Source organism: Eleutherodactylus coqui, chromosome 8 (genome assembly GCF_035609145.1).
Source record: "Eleutherodactylus coqui strain aEleCoq1 chromosome 8, aEleCoq1.hap1, whole genome shotgun sequence".
Classification (NCBI taxonomy): domain Eukaryota; kingdom Metazoa; phylum Chordata; class Amphibia; order Anura; family Eleutherodactylidae; genus Eleutherodactylus; species Eleutherodactylus coqui.
Window position 1 is genome coordinate 150,246,535 of NC_089844.1, and position 16,058 is coordinate 150,262,592.

At 48.0% G+C, this 16,058-nt stretch overlaps 1 protein-coding gene across 1 annotated transcript in view; it reads right to left on the reverse strand.

Annotated features, from left to right (window-relative positions):
* The window catches only part of LOC136577956 (NXPE family member 4-like), a 29,165-nt gene extending 15,721 nt beyond the window's left edge, over positions 1 to 13,444 (reverse strand). The window contains exons 1-2 of the mRNA XM_066577868.1: positions 13,367 to 13,444; positions 10,327 to 10,438 (exon numbers count right to left, since the gene is read on the reverse strand). Coding sequence (XP_066433965.1) covers positions 10,327 to 10,416 — 90 coding nt within the window. The 5' untranslated portion in view covers positions 10,417 to 10,438; positions 13,367 to 13,444. The remainder of the gene's footprint in view (positions 1 to 10,326; positions 10,439 to 13,366) is intronic.
* Positions 13,445 to 16,058: the final 2,614 nt, after the last annotated feature.

Consider the following 16,058-nt stretch of genomic DNA (forward strand, 5'->3'; position numbering starts at 1 on the left):
AGCAGCGGTATAGGCAGAGCCCAGAATTAGTAACATTTCAGCGATAGCATTAGGCACAGGCCCCAGTAACATATCACTAGCAGCAGTATAGGGGGAGCACAGTATTAGTTCCATTTCAGTAGTAGTAGCAGTCAAGACAGGCCCCAGTAACAATTCCAAAGCAGCAGTATAGGGGGAGCACAGTCTTAGTTCAATTTCAATAGTAGTAGCAGTCAAGACAGGCCACAGTAACATTCCCGTTGCAGCAGTTTAGGGAGATAACAGTCTCTTTCACATTTCAGTAGTTGCAGTATAGACAAGACCCCAGTTACATTTATGTAGCAAAAGTGTAGGCGAACCCCACACACCTTGCTGTACCATGAGTGCAGGCGAAGCCCATAAAAATTACTAGGATTACACTGTAGGCGAGGGCCCAAAAAATTTGGTGTACCAACAGTACTAATGTACCTCAGAAAAATTGCCCATGCCCAACCAAGAGGGCAGGTGAAACCCATTAATCGCTTTGGTTACTGTGGCTTAATTTGTAACTAGGCCTGGAGGCAGCCCAGTTAAAACAAAAATTGGTTCAGGTGCAAGTTTCAACGCTTTAATGAGAATTGAAACGTAAAAACATTGTTTACAAAAGTAATATGACTGAGCCTTGTGGGCCTAAGAAAAATTGCCCGTTCGGCGTGATTACGTGAGGTTTCAGGAGGAGGAGGAGGAGGATGAATATAATACACAGATTGATGAAGCTAAAAGGTCCCCGTTTTTTATGGTGATGGAGAACGATGCTTCCATCCGCGGGTGCAGCCTACGTATTGTTTAGGTACCGCTGCTGTCCGCTGGTGGAGAAGAGAAGTCTGGGGAAATCCAGGCTTTGTTCATCTTTATGAGTGTAAGCCTGTCGGCACTGTCAGTTGTCAGGCGGGTACGCTTATCCGTGATGATTCCCCCAGCCGCACTAAACACCCTCTCTGACAAGACGCTAGCCGCAGGGCAAGCAAGCACCTCCAGGGCATACAGCGCGAGTTCAGGCCACGTGTCCAGCTTCGACATCCAGTAGTTGTAGGGAGCAGAGGCGTCACGGAGGATGGTCGTGCGATCGGCTACGTACTCTCTCACCATCCTTTTACAGTGCTCCCGCCGACTCAGCCTTGACTGGGGAGTGGAGACACAGTCTTGCTGGGGAGCCATAAAGCTGTCAAAGGCCTTGGAGAGTGTTCCCCTGCCTGTGCTGTACACGCTGCCTGATCTCCGCGCCTCCCCTGCTTCCTGGCGCTCGGAACTGCGCCTTCTGCCACTAGTGCTGTCGGATGGGAATTTTACGATCAGTTTGTCCACCAGGGTCCTGTGGTATAGCATCACTCTCGAACCCCTTTCCTCTTCGGGTATGAGAGTGGAAAGGTTCTCCTTATACCTTGGGTCGAGCAGTGCGTACACCCAGTAATCCGTAGTGGCCAGAATGCATGTAACGCGAGGGTCACGAGAAAGGCATCCTAACATGAAGTCCGCCATGTGTGCCAGGGTACCTGTACGCAACACATGGCTGTCCTCACTAGGAAGATCACTTTCAGGATCCTCCTCCTCCTCCTCAGGCCATACACGCTGAAAGGATGATAGGCAAGCTGCTCACCATCTGGGTAGACTCCTCAAAGTTTCCAAGGACCTGGCAGATGTTTGCCAATCAGGCCCACTCTTCTGTAAAGAATTGAGGCGGCTGACTCCCACTGCGCCGCCCATGTTGGAGTTGGTATTCCACTATAGCTCTCCGCTGCTCATAGAGCCTGGCCAACATGTGGAGCCTAGAGTTCCACCATGTGGGCACGTCGCACAGCAGTCGGTGCACTGGCAGATTAAACCGATGTTGCAGGGTCCACAAGGTGGCAGCGTCCGTCTTGGACTTGCGGAAATGTGCGCTGAGCCGGCGCACCTTTCCGAGCAGGTCTGACAAGCGTGGGTAGCTTTTCAGAAACCGCTGAACCACCAAATTAAAGACGTGGGCCAGGCATGGCACGTGTGTGAGGCTGCCGAGCTGCAGAGCCGCCACCAGGTTACGGCCGTTGTCACACACGACAATGCCTGGTTGGAGGCTCAGCGGCGAAAGCCAGCGGTCGGTTGCTCTGTCAGACCCTGCAGCAGTTCGTGGGCCGTGTGCCTCTTCTCTCCTAAGCTGAGTAGTTTCAGCACAGCCTGCTGACGCTTGCCCACCGCTGTGCTGCCACGCCGCGCCACACTGACTGCTGGCGACGTGCTGCTGCTGACACATCTTGATTGCGAGACAGAGGTTGTGTAGGAGGAGGAGGAGGGTAGTTTAGTGGAGGAAGCATACACCGCTGCAGATACCAGCACCGAGCTGGGGCCCGCAATTCTGGGGGTGGGTAGGACGTGAGCGGTCCCAGGCTCTGACTCGGTCCCAGCCTCCACTAAATTCACCCAATGTGCCGTCAGGGAGATAGAGTGGCCCTGCCCGCCTGTGCTTCTCCACGTGTCCGTTGTTAAGTGGACCTTGGCAGTAACCGCGTTGGTGAGGGCGCGTACAATGTTGCGGGAGACGTGGTCGTGCAGGGCTGGGACGGCACATCGGGAAAAGTAGTGGTGACTGGGAACCGAGTAGCGCGGGGCCGCCGCCGCCATCAGGTTTTTGAAAGCCTCCGTTTCCACAAGCCTATACGGCAGCATCTCCAGGCGGATCAATTTGGCTATGTGCACGTTTAACGCTTGAGCGTGCGGGTGCGTGGCGGCGTACTTGTGCTTGCGCTCAAACAGTTGCGCTAGCGACGGCTGGACGCTGCGCTGAGAGACATTGCTGGATGGGGCCGAGGACAGCGGAGGGGAGCGTGTGGGTGCAGGCCGGGAGACGGCCGTGCCTGTGTCCTGAGAGGGGGGTTGGATCTCAGTGGTAGGTTGGGGCACAGGGGGAGAGGCAATGGTGCAAACCGGAGGCGGTGAACGGCCTTCGTCCCACCTTGTGGGGTGCTTGGCCATCATATGCCTCCGCATGCTGGTGGTGGTGAGGCTGGTGGTGGTGGCTCCCCGGCTGATCTTGGCGCGACAAACCTTGCACACCACAGTTCGTCGGTCGTCTGCACTCTCAGTGAACTGCCAGACCTTTGAGCACCTCGGCCTCTGCAGGGTGGCATGGCGTGAGGGGGCGCTTTGGGAAACAGTTGGTGGATTATTCGGTCTGGCCCTGCCTCTACCCCTGGCCACCGCACTGCCTCTTCTAACCTGCCCTGCTGCTGCACTTGCCTCCCCCTCTGAAGACCTGTCCTCAGTAGGCTTAGCAAACCAGGTGGGGTCAGTCACCTCATCGTCCAGCTGCTCTTCCTCCGAATCCTCTGTGCGCTCCTTCCTCGGACTTACTGCCCTTACTACTACCTCACTGATAGACAACTGTGTCTCATCGTCATCGTCCTCCTCACCCACTGAAAGCTCTTGAGACAGTTGCCGGAAGTCCCCAGCCTCATCCCCCGGTCCCCGGGAACTTTCCAAAGGTTGGGCATCGGTCACGACAAACTCCTCCGGTGGGAGAGGAACCATTGCTGCCCAATCTGGGCAGGGGCCCGAGAACAGTTCCTGGGAGTCTGCTTGCTCCTCAGAATGTGTCATTGTAATGGAGTGAGGAGGCTGGGAGGAAGGAGGAGCAGCAGTCAGAGGATTCAGAGTTGCAGCTGTGGACGGCATAGAAGACTGGGTGGTTGATAGATTGCTGGATGCACTTTCTGCCATCCACGACAGGACCTGCTCCCACTGCTCAGTTTCTAATAAAGGTCTATCGCGTGGACCCATTAATTGTGAGATGAATTTGGGGACCCCAGAAACTTGCCTCTCTCTTAATCCCGCAGCAGTCGCTGCAATACACCTGGACCAGGAGCTCGGCCTGTGCCCACACCCTGACTTGGGCCTCCGCGTCCTCGCCCCCGTCCACGTCCTCTAGGTCTACCCCTACCCCTCAGCATGGTGTATTACGAGTAGAGCAGAAACAGAACGCTGTAATCAAATGTGCCGCTTATTGGCCTGTGGTTGGAGGCTTACTTCGCTTACAGAACGCACAGCAGAGCCAGGAAACAATTATGCTCAAGCCTGTAGTGAGACCTAGGTGCGTATGACTGAGCTACTGGAATTCACAGGGCAGAACCAGTCAAGTGGCCAAAGGCCAGTGGTAGGCCTTAAGTATTTTGCTTCAATTTTTTAAAATGGTGAGGTGAAAAACCAGACAGACACCGTATGCAGCGTATATATGTATACTCTTTCCCTCTGGCGGGATGACGGCGATCATGTAACGAACACAGCAGAGCCAGGAAACAATTATGCGCAAGGCTGGGTATTAATCAGCGACTACTACCCCCAGCAGACACGCCATAAACTGATTACGGTCACAGGCAGGCCAAATATAGTATTTTTTTCCACTTTTTGGGAAAAAGCCCACTGCCTGTGATATAGCCTGTATATGGAGTTCCCTGTTGGAGGATGACTGTGGTTACTGAAAGCACAATGCAGCCAGGAAACAATTATGCGCAAGGCTGGGTATTAATCAGCGACTACTACCCCCAGCAGACACGCTGTTAACTGAAGACGGTCACAGGCAGGCCAAATATAGTATTTTTTTCCACTTTTTGGGAAAAAGCCCACTGCCTGTGATCTAGCCTGTATATGGATTTCCCTGTTGGAGGATGACTATAGTTACTGAAAGCACAGTGCAGCCAGGAAACAATTATGCGCAAGGCTGGGTATTAATCAGGGACTACTACCCCCAGCAGACACACCGTAAACTGAAGACGGTCACAGGCAGGCCAAATATAGTATTTTTTTCCACTTTTTGGGAAAAAGCCCACTGCCTGTGATATAGCCTGTATATGGATTTCCCTGTACCACTGTCCCTGCCTCAGCAGTACTGCCCCTATACTCTGTAAAATGACTGCAGACTGAGGATGCAATGGTCTGCACGCCCGATATACAAAAAAAAAAAAAATTGTGCAACACTGCTTCCAGCAGCCTCAACAGTACTGCACACGGTCAGATGAGGCCCTAAGAAGGACCGTTGGGGTTCTTGAAGACTACAATAACACCTAACACTCTCCCTATAGCAGCTACAGCAAGACAGCACTTTCCCTGATCTCTCTTAGCATGCATCTGTGGTGAGCCTTGGGCGGGGCAGATTTAAATACTCGGGTGTCATCTGATCTCCCCAGCCACTCACTGCAGGGGGGTGGGATAGGGCTGGAATGTCACAGGAGGAAGATGTAATGCCTTCCCTGTGTTTCTATTGGCCAGAAAAGCGCGCAAATTTCTCAGGGAAGGAAATGTAATGGAGTCGAGCACTGCGTGGTGCTCGTCTCGAGTAACGAGCATCTCGAACACCCTAATACTCGAATGAGCATCAAGCTCGGACGAGTACGCTCGCTCATCTCTAATTACATCATTTTATGATCTTTTTTAGCCCAAGCATATATTATTTCCTCAAATGTATTATTTATATTCCTTCCTTTTTTCCCCTTCAGTTATTTTTTGTCGCAGTATAATTACTGCAGCTTAACAGAAATTTTTGAAATGTTTTTAAATATTTATTATGAATGTTAACCTAATTCAGCATTGTTCTGTAACATACTTTACTATATGTTCTCTCGGTGCATGATTGATTTAGGTAATAATAATGTCTGTGGTCTGTCCATTTTATGACAATGGATTCCTTAATATCCCCTTTCCAGTTCACAATTATCAACTCTATTTTAAGGCTGTGGACTATTTTTTTTTTTTTTAAATCTTGGTTGAGTAGTCCATGTGTAGCATTGTTCACCAACCCCAGAAACATCACCCACTTTTTTGTTTCTTCTGCACTTTTACCTTTTTAAATACAGCTGCTTTATCCCTTTGTCGTTGATCTGATGAAGGCACCAATTTGATGCCGACATGTGTCATCCAATAAAGGCTTTTCCTCACATTTGGCTTCTTCTCCCGCCGGCAGCGCCATGTACTGCTTGTCTTTTTATCCTTTAATGGGACAAAATGGAAAATGGTGCTATGCCTAGAGCTGATATAACTTAAAGTGCATCTTAACAGGTCCCCATGGTACAAAATAACAAAGTAGCTGATACTCCCCTCTTCCTGTTCCCGCTCTTCCCCTGCTAACGTCATCTTTACAGGCTGCAGTCAGCCTGAGCTGTTGCAGCTTTCGAGGAGCGGGCCCACAGCCGAGGAGATAGCGGAGTAGATAAAGGCCTTGCCACGGGGCTCTACCATCACCAGCTCGGGACCCAACCAATTACTGCTGGGGGAGGTCGCAGGGAAAAGCAACTGGAGGTTACCTGCAGTCTTCTTTGTCACACATGACACCAACGTTCTGTCCTCTGCGGTGAATCCTGACAACTGAATAAAGTAGTCCACACACAGAGAAACATTCTGGATAAAATCGGGAATGGTCAGTAGTGTCCGTTTACAGTAACAACAGCAAAGTCCACTTTACAACAACAGTTTGGCACAGATACAAAAAGAGAAGGTGGTGTGACAGGGAGGATACACAGAGTATTCCAGACGATCCACAGTCCTAGTTATCTGTGTGATCCCGCTTCAGGGAACTCTCTCCTACTCTCCACCAGTCAACACTCACATCTCTAGTACTTCTCTCGTGAAGCAGCGGTCCTTCTCTCTCACTCGGTACTTAGTGGTAGCACTGGCATATCCTGGGCAGACTGGTCCCAGGCCAAGCAGAAGGGAATCGCTCAGCTTTCTCCACTCACAGACCGATCAGTGTGTGTGCAGATTGACTTACCCAGACCATTCTCCTCTACTCTGCTTCACTCAACTCTGCTTCTATTCTGACTCAATAATATGGCTGCAATCGTATAGGTCTTGTAGTTATGGACCAGTTCTCACAGCAGGTATATGTTGTAAGACAGCATCCAACTCAACTGCAGAGGCATGTGAGAAGATTCCAGGGTTTATTCAGGTAGAAATCTTGTAGAATGCACATTCAGCAGTAGGTAAAAAGAATGATGATGAGCCAAGCACAGAGTAGAGACTTAACACGTGGCTATAGACAGGAAACTCCCCAACAGGAGGAAAGGGAGGAGTTATACAACATAGGGGGTACAGAGAGACAAACTAAAAAGGCAAACACTTGGAGATACAGTACAGCTTATTCATGTCAATGAATAGAGTCAGGTAGATGAGACATGACAGCTTCATTCAACTCTGGCCAAGCATAGCATCCTTGCAAACACATATATAAGACAGTCACGTGACATACAAAGTGATGCATTTGCCAGACATAACCCATTCAATGCTGCAGAGTTGCAATACACATACTCCAAATGCATACTACACATAAGACAACTGACAAGACAACGACACGAGACAGACATATAACATTATGGAGGGGCCACTACACTGTCTCCAAACAAGCTGCTGCAGCCAGTAACAGCACTCAGCGATTAATGCTGAGTACTGTCATTGGCTGCAGCAGCAGGTTTACAGGATGTCACAGGCCGAGTGCAGCCTGTAAACAAACAACACAGCAGAGACCTAGAGCGTCCGGTGGAGGATGAGCAGGAAGCAGCGAGTATTTTACACCATGGAAGACCCCCTTAAGATGCACTTTTCTTAACTCAGACAACCCTGATAATCAAAAACTGGCTTAATAGCAAAAGCTGTCAGCAAAGTGATCGACATCATAAACAGTTTTAGGCAGATGTCTACTGCATCTCTTGCCAGCACTTTATGTGTGGGGTGGAAGGTGAGACTGTAGGCCCCTAGAGTAAAGTAAGTGGAGTTCCAGGCTGAGGAATTAAATTAATTTGCTTTATTGCAAACATATTAGAAGCATTGAGGATGGTCGACAGACACCAATGTCACGTACCGAGCCTACATGTTTCAAAATTTACAGTTTTTAAGAATGGTAAGCCCTCAGTAACGTAACCATGCAAAGTGTTGATATCTCTTGATTGAAGACCGCCTTAGGCCTCCTGCAGATGGGCGGAAATTCCGCGGAATTTCCACCCGTGAAAGCTGCCATAGGATTGCGTTAACAAACGCAATTCTAGGTAGACGGCCGCGATTTGGTCGCGCAAAATCTCGCGTGGCAAACAAATCGCGGCATGCTCTATTTCTGTGCGGGGCTCACCCGGCCGCCAGCTCCGGTCTGCGCACGTGCCGGCTGCCCGACAGCCGGCACATGAAAGAGCCGGGGCCGCTGGGCGCGGGTGAGTACGCGCTCGTCCCTGCAGGCGCTCGGGTCGGATTCCGCGGCGAGAATCCTCGCCGCCGGATACGACCCGCTCGTCTGCAGGCGGCCTAAGGGTGCACAATAATCTAACTCAGCTATTTAGGAATTCCCAGCTTGCTCAGCTGTTCAATCTGCCCATAATTTAGCAATATGTTGTCCAATAGTATCAGACTGCAGACTCCTATCGATGCACTATAATGGCTCTATTCATTTCAGAGGTTGGATAAAACCATAGTACTTAGTGTGCATCAACACATAAGACAACATAGGACCAGGGACATAGCTAAAGGCTCATAGATCCTGGTGTGAAAGTTCTGCTGCCCATCAATGCAGTACTAGCAGCCAAGGATGTCGTTAGAGTCTTAAGAGATCAGAGGAGAAAGTCTCAAAATACATGCACCAACTCCCTCTCGCACCCTTCCTAACCCACATGCACAATAAATAAATACAAAATAATCTCAAGATAAAGTTGACATATAATATTCAGACCTGTTTTATACAGTGATAGTGATTATGCAGCGACTGAGATGGACACTCGGGACACGAGGCCCACATTGAGGAGCTGGGAGGGTAGTGTTGTCACTTGTCATGGTGGCGTTTACCAGACTCTTCCCCGGAGGGACACACGCGACCTCGGCCTGAGTATCACTGGGCCTCTTCCAGACCCCGCTAGAATAGGGATTGCCTATATACATGTAGTGGAACTTCAGGTTGTCATGCGCGATGCCACCGTTCCTTATTTACCGCACCTCGGCGGAAAATAAAGTTGACACTCAATTAACTTTTTAAGTACCTCATTCCCTGGGAACGGTCAGGGCCTGGCAAAACTTTACTGGAAATTCTTCAGCATACAAATTAATACACACCAATGCAGGCAGGACAGTAGATTTGAGGTCAGGCAGGAAACACAGGATGACACCGGCCCTACAGTCCTCGTTATCTGTATGGTACCGCTCCTGGAAGGGGAACACTCTCAGGGAGGAGACACAGGATGACACCGGCCCTACAGTCCTCATTATCTGTATGGTACTGCTCCTGGACAGAGAACACTCACTGAGAGAATGGAGGAAGGGTTACTTCACAGACATTTACTTATCGAAGACTTGGATCTCTGCACGGTGGACTCGTCACTCTTCTTCGCTCTACTCTCTCTCTCTCTCTTTTAATGGCTCATGGCATTGGGGACCTCAGGATACCTCTCTTTCTCTTCCATTCACTTCACCACATGAGGATTGAAGGAACCACCATGTGGCTGGCACTCCACTCCACTCTCTACCGTAGAAGATGATGAAAGACCCACCTTGCTCTCAAACACTCATAGTCTCTAGCATACCACGTGACAGGACATAAATTGATACTTTTCCAGACATATCGCAGCCACATGCTGACAATAATCACTCATTTGCTGCAGCTGTGCAATACACATAACAAGAGACTAGACAGTTTGCACAGTGCATCTACACAGAAAACATGACATGTATGACAATTATGGAGGCCAGGAATAGGTGTTTCAGGCCACTACAATTCCAGTGCAGTTACCTCCAGTGATCACTGGATCATGTTTGTTTTTCCATGTCTTCCAACAATACTTATGAGACATGGATAAGTGCTAGCCCCTTATATGTGATCTAAAAGGCTGGCAGTATTGGACCCCTTCTACAGGGCTTCCCCTGTCTTAAAGGGATTAAGTGGAATTACAAAAAAGGGTCGGTATCTTTCCATTAATTAGTGCCACTCTTGACTATGGGTTATACCTGGCATTGCAATGGGTCTTAGCTCTAATACCAGATACAGCCCATGGACAAGAGTGATGCTGTTTTTGGAACATATGCAGACACTTTATAACGTATGGGTTGAGTTTTGCCAAACCTCCATGTCCTATCTTTAACCAGGGTGAAACCGAAGGCCTGAATAGTGTGTAGTTGTTAAGCAGTATATACATAGCAACTAGTTTCACTGGACCGATTCTTGGGCGGGGTAAAGCGACTTGGCAGAGGTCACACCATATCCTTCTTCAGGCTCCATTCACAATAGCAGACATGAAAATAACAACTTTCGAAGTTGTCAGATCAGAAACTGTGGACACACGGGTGAACAGATGGTTGAAGGTAAATGTTCCTTACCTGGTATAAGCTTTTATGCCAGAACACACTCAGAAGGAAGATGGCAGCCAGTAAGACTGGTACAAAGACTTTGATATTCACTTGAGCCATCAGGAAAAAAGGAGCAGTGTCCCTGACGGAAAATTGAGTAAAATATGAAAACTGTATAGTATATACACATCATACAGAGCACAAACAGCAAAGCCATGCAGTGACCAAATATTAGCATCATACATGGACAAAAGTATCCCATCATACCATGACAAAATAAAGCCACCATAAAAGTGTCTAAATAATGCCATCATGTAGAGCACCAGAGTACTGTCATACAGCTTCCAAATAATGATACTTAACACTGTCCAAATACAACCATCATATACTGCCTAAACTGTACTACCATACAGTACCCAAATAATGCCACCTAACAGTGCCCAAACAATGCCACCATATAACATTGAAGCAAAACCACCATAAAGTGTCCAAATAATACTACACAGTGCCCCCCCAAAACTATCAAACATTGAACAGTCACTGCATTAGGAACAGCTGGCACATGGCATCTTGTGATCAGTAATAGGGTACCATGTGATGGGCACGTCACGATCTGCTCTCACATAATATGCACCCATATTTTCGCAAAAACCATTGCCATGCGCCTATAGCCTCTTATCCCTAGACTTATACACAGGGACCAGGTGGGATTTGTCCTAGGTCAGAAAGCCAGGGATAACACAATAAGGACACTATCCCTGATAGGTAGAGCTTGGGCGGCGAAGCACCCCTTATGTCTCCTTCGGTTGATACACGCTTTGTATGGGGTGGGTCTAGGCCCCTCTGAGCTACAAACTACTCACCCAACGGAAGGAGAACAGGTCTACTAGATATGCTTCTATATTATAGAGCTGTGATTGGTAAGGCTGTATTGGCTCTTTTACATAGGAAGACCTCCAAATTTTGGGTTGAATTAGAGCAGAATTCCGCCACTGGCGGTCTCTTCTCGCTTATGGGGGGTCTGGGAAGACATGGCGTGAAGGTCTCGCCCTACTGAGCTCCCTAATAAGGATCTGGGATGGCTTTGCACAGCAGAGCGGCCTAATTGTTGCCCGGACCCGTGGACCTCACTGGTGGGGAACTTGGACTTTCCACTGGGAGTTGCGGGACTGCCACTCCTAGACAGACTGGAGACGCAAACCCCAAGAATCTGAGACATCGTGCAGAGGGAGGGAATTAAATCATTAATCAAGATAATGAGAGATGGGTGAAACATAGCGGGTGCGTGGTTCCAATATTTACAGATTCGTTACTTTATACATAATCATGGATCATTCTCAGAATGGTCCACTCTACCTACGCCTTTCGAGGAGCTATGTTCTACTCCTCAGGATCCGAGGGGTGAGATCTCTGCAGTCTATGGTATCTTGGTAGCGGGGAAGGCCTGGGACTCCAAGGTGATGTTTAGGAGGAGAAAGGGAGCTTGAATGTTTCCTTTCAGACAGAGAGTGGATTAAAGTCCTAACCCTAACTCACAAAATGTCGGTCTCGGGTAAACATCACGAGTTAAATTACAATCTCTTGGCAAGATGGTACCGAACACCAGCCCGCTTGGCTAGAATATATCCGGGATCTTCGGACAAGTACTGGAGCTGTTTGAAGGGGTTGAATATGTTCACACACATATGGTGGTCCTGCCCAGGTATTGCTGACACATGGTCAGAGATATTGGCCTTGTACAACTCTCTAAAGCGGATTTGTCTGGTGCTTACCCCAGAAATTGCTGTCCTATTGATTTTACCAGGATTTATAGGGGCTAGTAACAGGGACGTCCTTAGGTTCTTCCTTTTGGCTATAAGAACAGTGATACCTCATCTCTGGAAATTCCGGGCTTCGCCAACTCAACTGGGTTGGGTAACAGCCCTAGATGAAATTAGATGCATGGAGGAACTGAAGGCTAAGGATGATGATAAATGGTTGGCATTTTATGCAACATGGGAGGTATGTCTTCAGGCTTTGAGCGGTGGCTTGTGGACAAACTCCTGCCAACTTAAACGAGTCACAAGGGGTATGGTGCTTGGGTCGGCTCGGTGCAGATGTTTTGCTTTGTTTTTGTTTTGTGTCTTTTCTCTTCTTTTCCTTACTTTCCTCAACTTTCTTCTCCCCTTCTTCATTCCTCCCCCTCTTTCCCACTAACTTCCCACTCGTTATGTGTAGCTCTCCCCCCCCCCTACTCCCTCGCCCTTCATCAGAGGGTTTGTGCGTAACCACCTCCATCCTCCTTTTCACTTTTCTGTTTCCTGGTCCCCTTTCCCATGAAATAATCCCACCATGGAGATCCCACCCCAAAAAGATCAAAATTTGCACAAAGACTCATATGGGTTAATAATATATCGCCATCCGTCTATTGAGGCTATCTCTGTCGTTCGCAGAGTACTTCTTGAGTCAGTTAAATATTAGCTAAATATGATGGAGACCATAGTAAAGACCTTCACTCAGAGTTCTGTTTATTATTGCAAATGGTTATATGGTATTGACATTGGATTTTCTTTTTCGTGCTACTTGTAACAGCTATATAAATTTGAGGCTCATGTTGGCCACTTTGTCTGTATGTCAAGCACAAAGTCGTTAATAAAAACATGTTTTGACCATAAAATAGGGCCATCACTGGCCAAATAATACCACCATACCTGGTACCCTGGGGTTTTCTCCCAAATTCCAAAAATTTACTTATGAGGTTAAGAGATTAATGGGCTTACATGCGATTAACTCTAGTAGATGTTGAGGCTTCAGTACCTATATAGCAGCCACCCCCCACAGCGGTATTCTACAAATGAAGCTGCCGCACCACATGAGGATAAAACTAGATAAGTGCCTTCAAACTGAAAGACCCATAGCCTATCTCATAGCATCCTTTAATATCCTGCCAGTCAAATATCTGGTCCGTACATCTGTAATGCTATCTCCCAACATGATCACACTTTCTGAGGCCTGTATATACACTTGTGATCCTGCGTTCTCCATAAACAAAGCACCTCCATAATTGGCCAAAAAAGAAATATGGGCTCACCTCACCAGCAGTATCTTCCAGTGTTGCAGGGAGATCTGAGATTCAACAGGAGCTCCGTCCTCAAGCAGCCGACGGCAAACGGCTAAATTCCATATAAAGAAAAATAGAAGTGGAGAGGAGCTGCTATCGTTAAAAAAATTTCATTCTTTATTGAGTAAATAAAGCATACAGCTCCATAATTGGGCTGGTTGGCATATGGCACCCAAATGATGCCGTGCTGTGGAGACAAGCGTGCCTCACATTAATTACTGCATGCCACTTGTCAAACAAAAGTACCAGAATTCTGGCACCCGCCCTGTTTTATATGATTTATGCCATGCAGCATTTATAGCAAGAGGCATTGTTACAAGGCATTGGGGTGTGGTGATGGTCCTAAAACACACAGGAGTCAAGAGTAAAAAAAAATATTAACTCCCTTTTCACCACAGAAACCAATAAAGTAAGGACTGCAGTACACTAAGGTTACTGACATTAACTTCTACACTTGGAACATCAAGAAACTTCTAATTAATATGAAATGTCTTCTCCAGTAGAGATGAGTGAGCACACTTGTCTGAGCTTGATGCTCGTTCGAACATTAGGATACTCGAGATGCTCGTTACTTGAGCCGAGTACTCGAGTCAATTCCATTTCCTTCCCTGCATGTTTAGCGCCATTTTCTGGCCAATAGACATGCAGGGAAGGCATTACAACTTCCTCCTGTGACGTTCCAGCCCTATCCCACCCCCCAGCAGTGAGTGGCTGGCGAGATCACGTGACCGCCGAGTATTTAAAACGGTCCCGCCCGCGACTCGCCTCAGACACACACTGGGAGTGATCAGGGAAAGTGCTGCTGAAGTGCTGCTGCTATAGGGAAAGTGGTAGTGTAGGTTCCTGTCTTCAAGAACCCCAACGGTCCTTCTTAGGGCTACATCTGGCCGTGTGCATAAATTGTTGTGGCTGCTAGGAGTAGTTTTGCACAAAAAGTTTTTTTTCATCTCGGGCTGTGCAGGCCATTACAGCTATAGCGTTCTCAGTCTGCAATCTGTAATACAGTGTATAGGGAAAGTGCTGCTGAGATAGGGACAGTGGTAGTGTAGGATCCTGTCTACAAGAACCCCAACGGTCCTTCTTAGGGCTACATCTGACCGTCTGCATTTTACTGGGTGCCTGCTGGGAAATGTAGTGCTTCACTATTACGCAGCTAGGCCTGTTTGCCGCCTTCCGTATAATTTGTTTCTGGCTGCAGTTTGCGTTACAATACCGCTCTCAGCGTGAAAGTGTACGCAAGTAATTCCATAATTATTTACACCGGTCTGTGTCTGTGTCTGCAGTGAATTTTACGCACAGCGTAGGGCCAACACAGCGACTTTTAGAGGGAAAATGATATACACAGTATACAGCCTGTATGCTTTTTCAAACAAAAAATAATAAGCTCCTTCGTTGGGCTGCATCTCACCGTCTGCTTTTTACTGGGTGCCTGCTGGGAGTTGTAGTGCTTCACTATTTCACAGGTAGGCCTGTTTGCAGCCTTCCGTATAATTTTTTTTTGTCTGGAGTTTGCGTTACAATACCGCTGTCAGCGTGAAAGTGTATGCAAATAATTCCATAATTATTTATACAGTCCGCGGTCTCACCGCTAAACAGTACTGTAATATTACCGGGGCCACTGCACAGTATTTCAGCTCAGCCGCTGTGCAGAGCATCCCACAATACCATTTCCGTTGGTGGGGTTGAGATCGCCGCAGTTACCAGCACTATCCACTGGCTTTACAGTCTTCTCCCACTCCACACAGCCTCTATAATCTACAAGTCTGTGCGAGCAGTAAATTACCCCAAGGTATCAGCGCGAGACTCCGGGGTACTTTTTCCTTTATTGCAAACAGAGCAGTGTGAGCAGGTCCTGTTGTGGATGGCAGAAAATGCATCCAGCAATGTATCGGGCATCCAGTCTTCTACGCAGTCTACTGCTGAAACTCTGAATTCTCTGGCTGCTGCTCCTTCTTCCTTACAGCCTATACTGCTGCTACAGAAATGTTACAGGGGTCTGCCAATACTGCTGCTACAGAAATGTTACTGGAGGTCTGCCTATACTTCCACTACAGAAATGGTACTGGGGTCTGCCTATACTGCTGCTACAAAAATGGTACTGGGGTCAGTCTATAATTCTGCTACATAAATGTTACAGGGGTCTGCCTATACTGCTGCTACAGAAATTTTACAGGGGTCTGCGTATACTGCTGCTAGAGAAATGTTACTGGGGTCTGCCAATACGTCTACTACAGAAATGGTACTGGGGTCTGCCTATACTGCAGCTACAAAAACGTTACAGGGGTCTGCCTATACTTCCACTACAGAAATGTTACAGGGGTCTGCCTATACTGCTGCTACAGAAATGTTACTGGGGGTCTGCCTATACTTCCACTACAGAAATGGTACTGGGGTCTACCTATACTGCTGCTACAAAAATGGTACTGAGGTCGGTCTATACTTCTGCTATATAAATGTTACAGGGGTCTGCCTATACTGCTGCTACAGAAATTTTACAGGGGTCTGCGTCTACTGCTGCTAGAGAAATGTTACTGGGGTCTGCCAATACTGCAGCTACAAAAATGTTACAGGGGTCTGCCTATACTGCTGCTACAGAAATGTTCCTGGGGTCTGTTTATACCTTTGCTACAGGATTGTTACAGGGGTCTGTCTATACTATGGG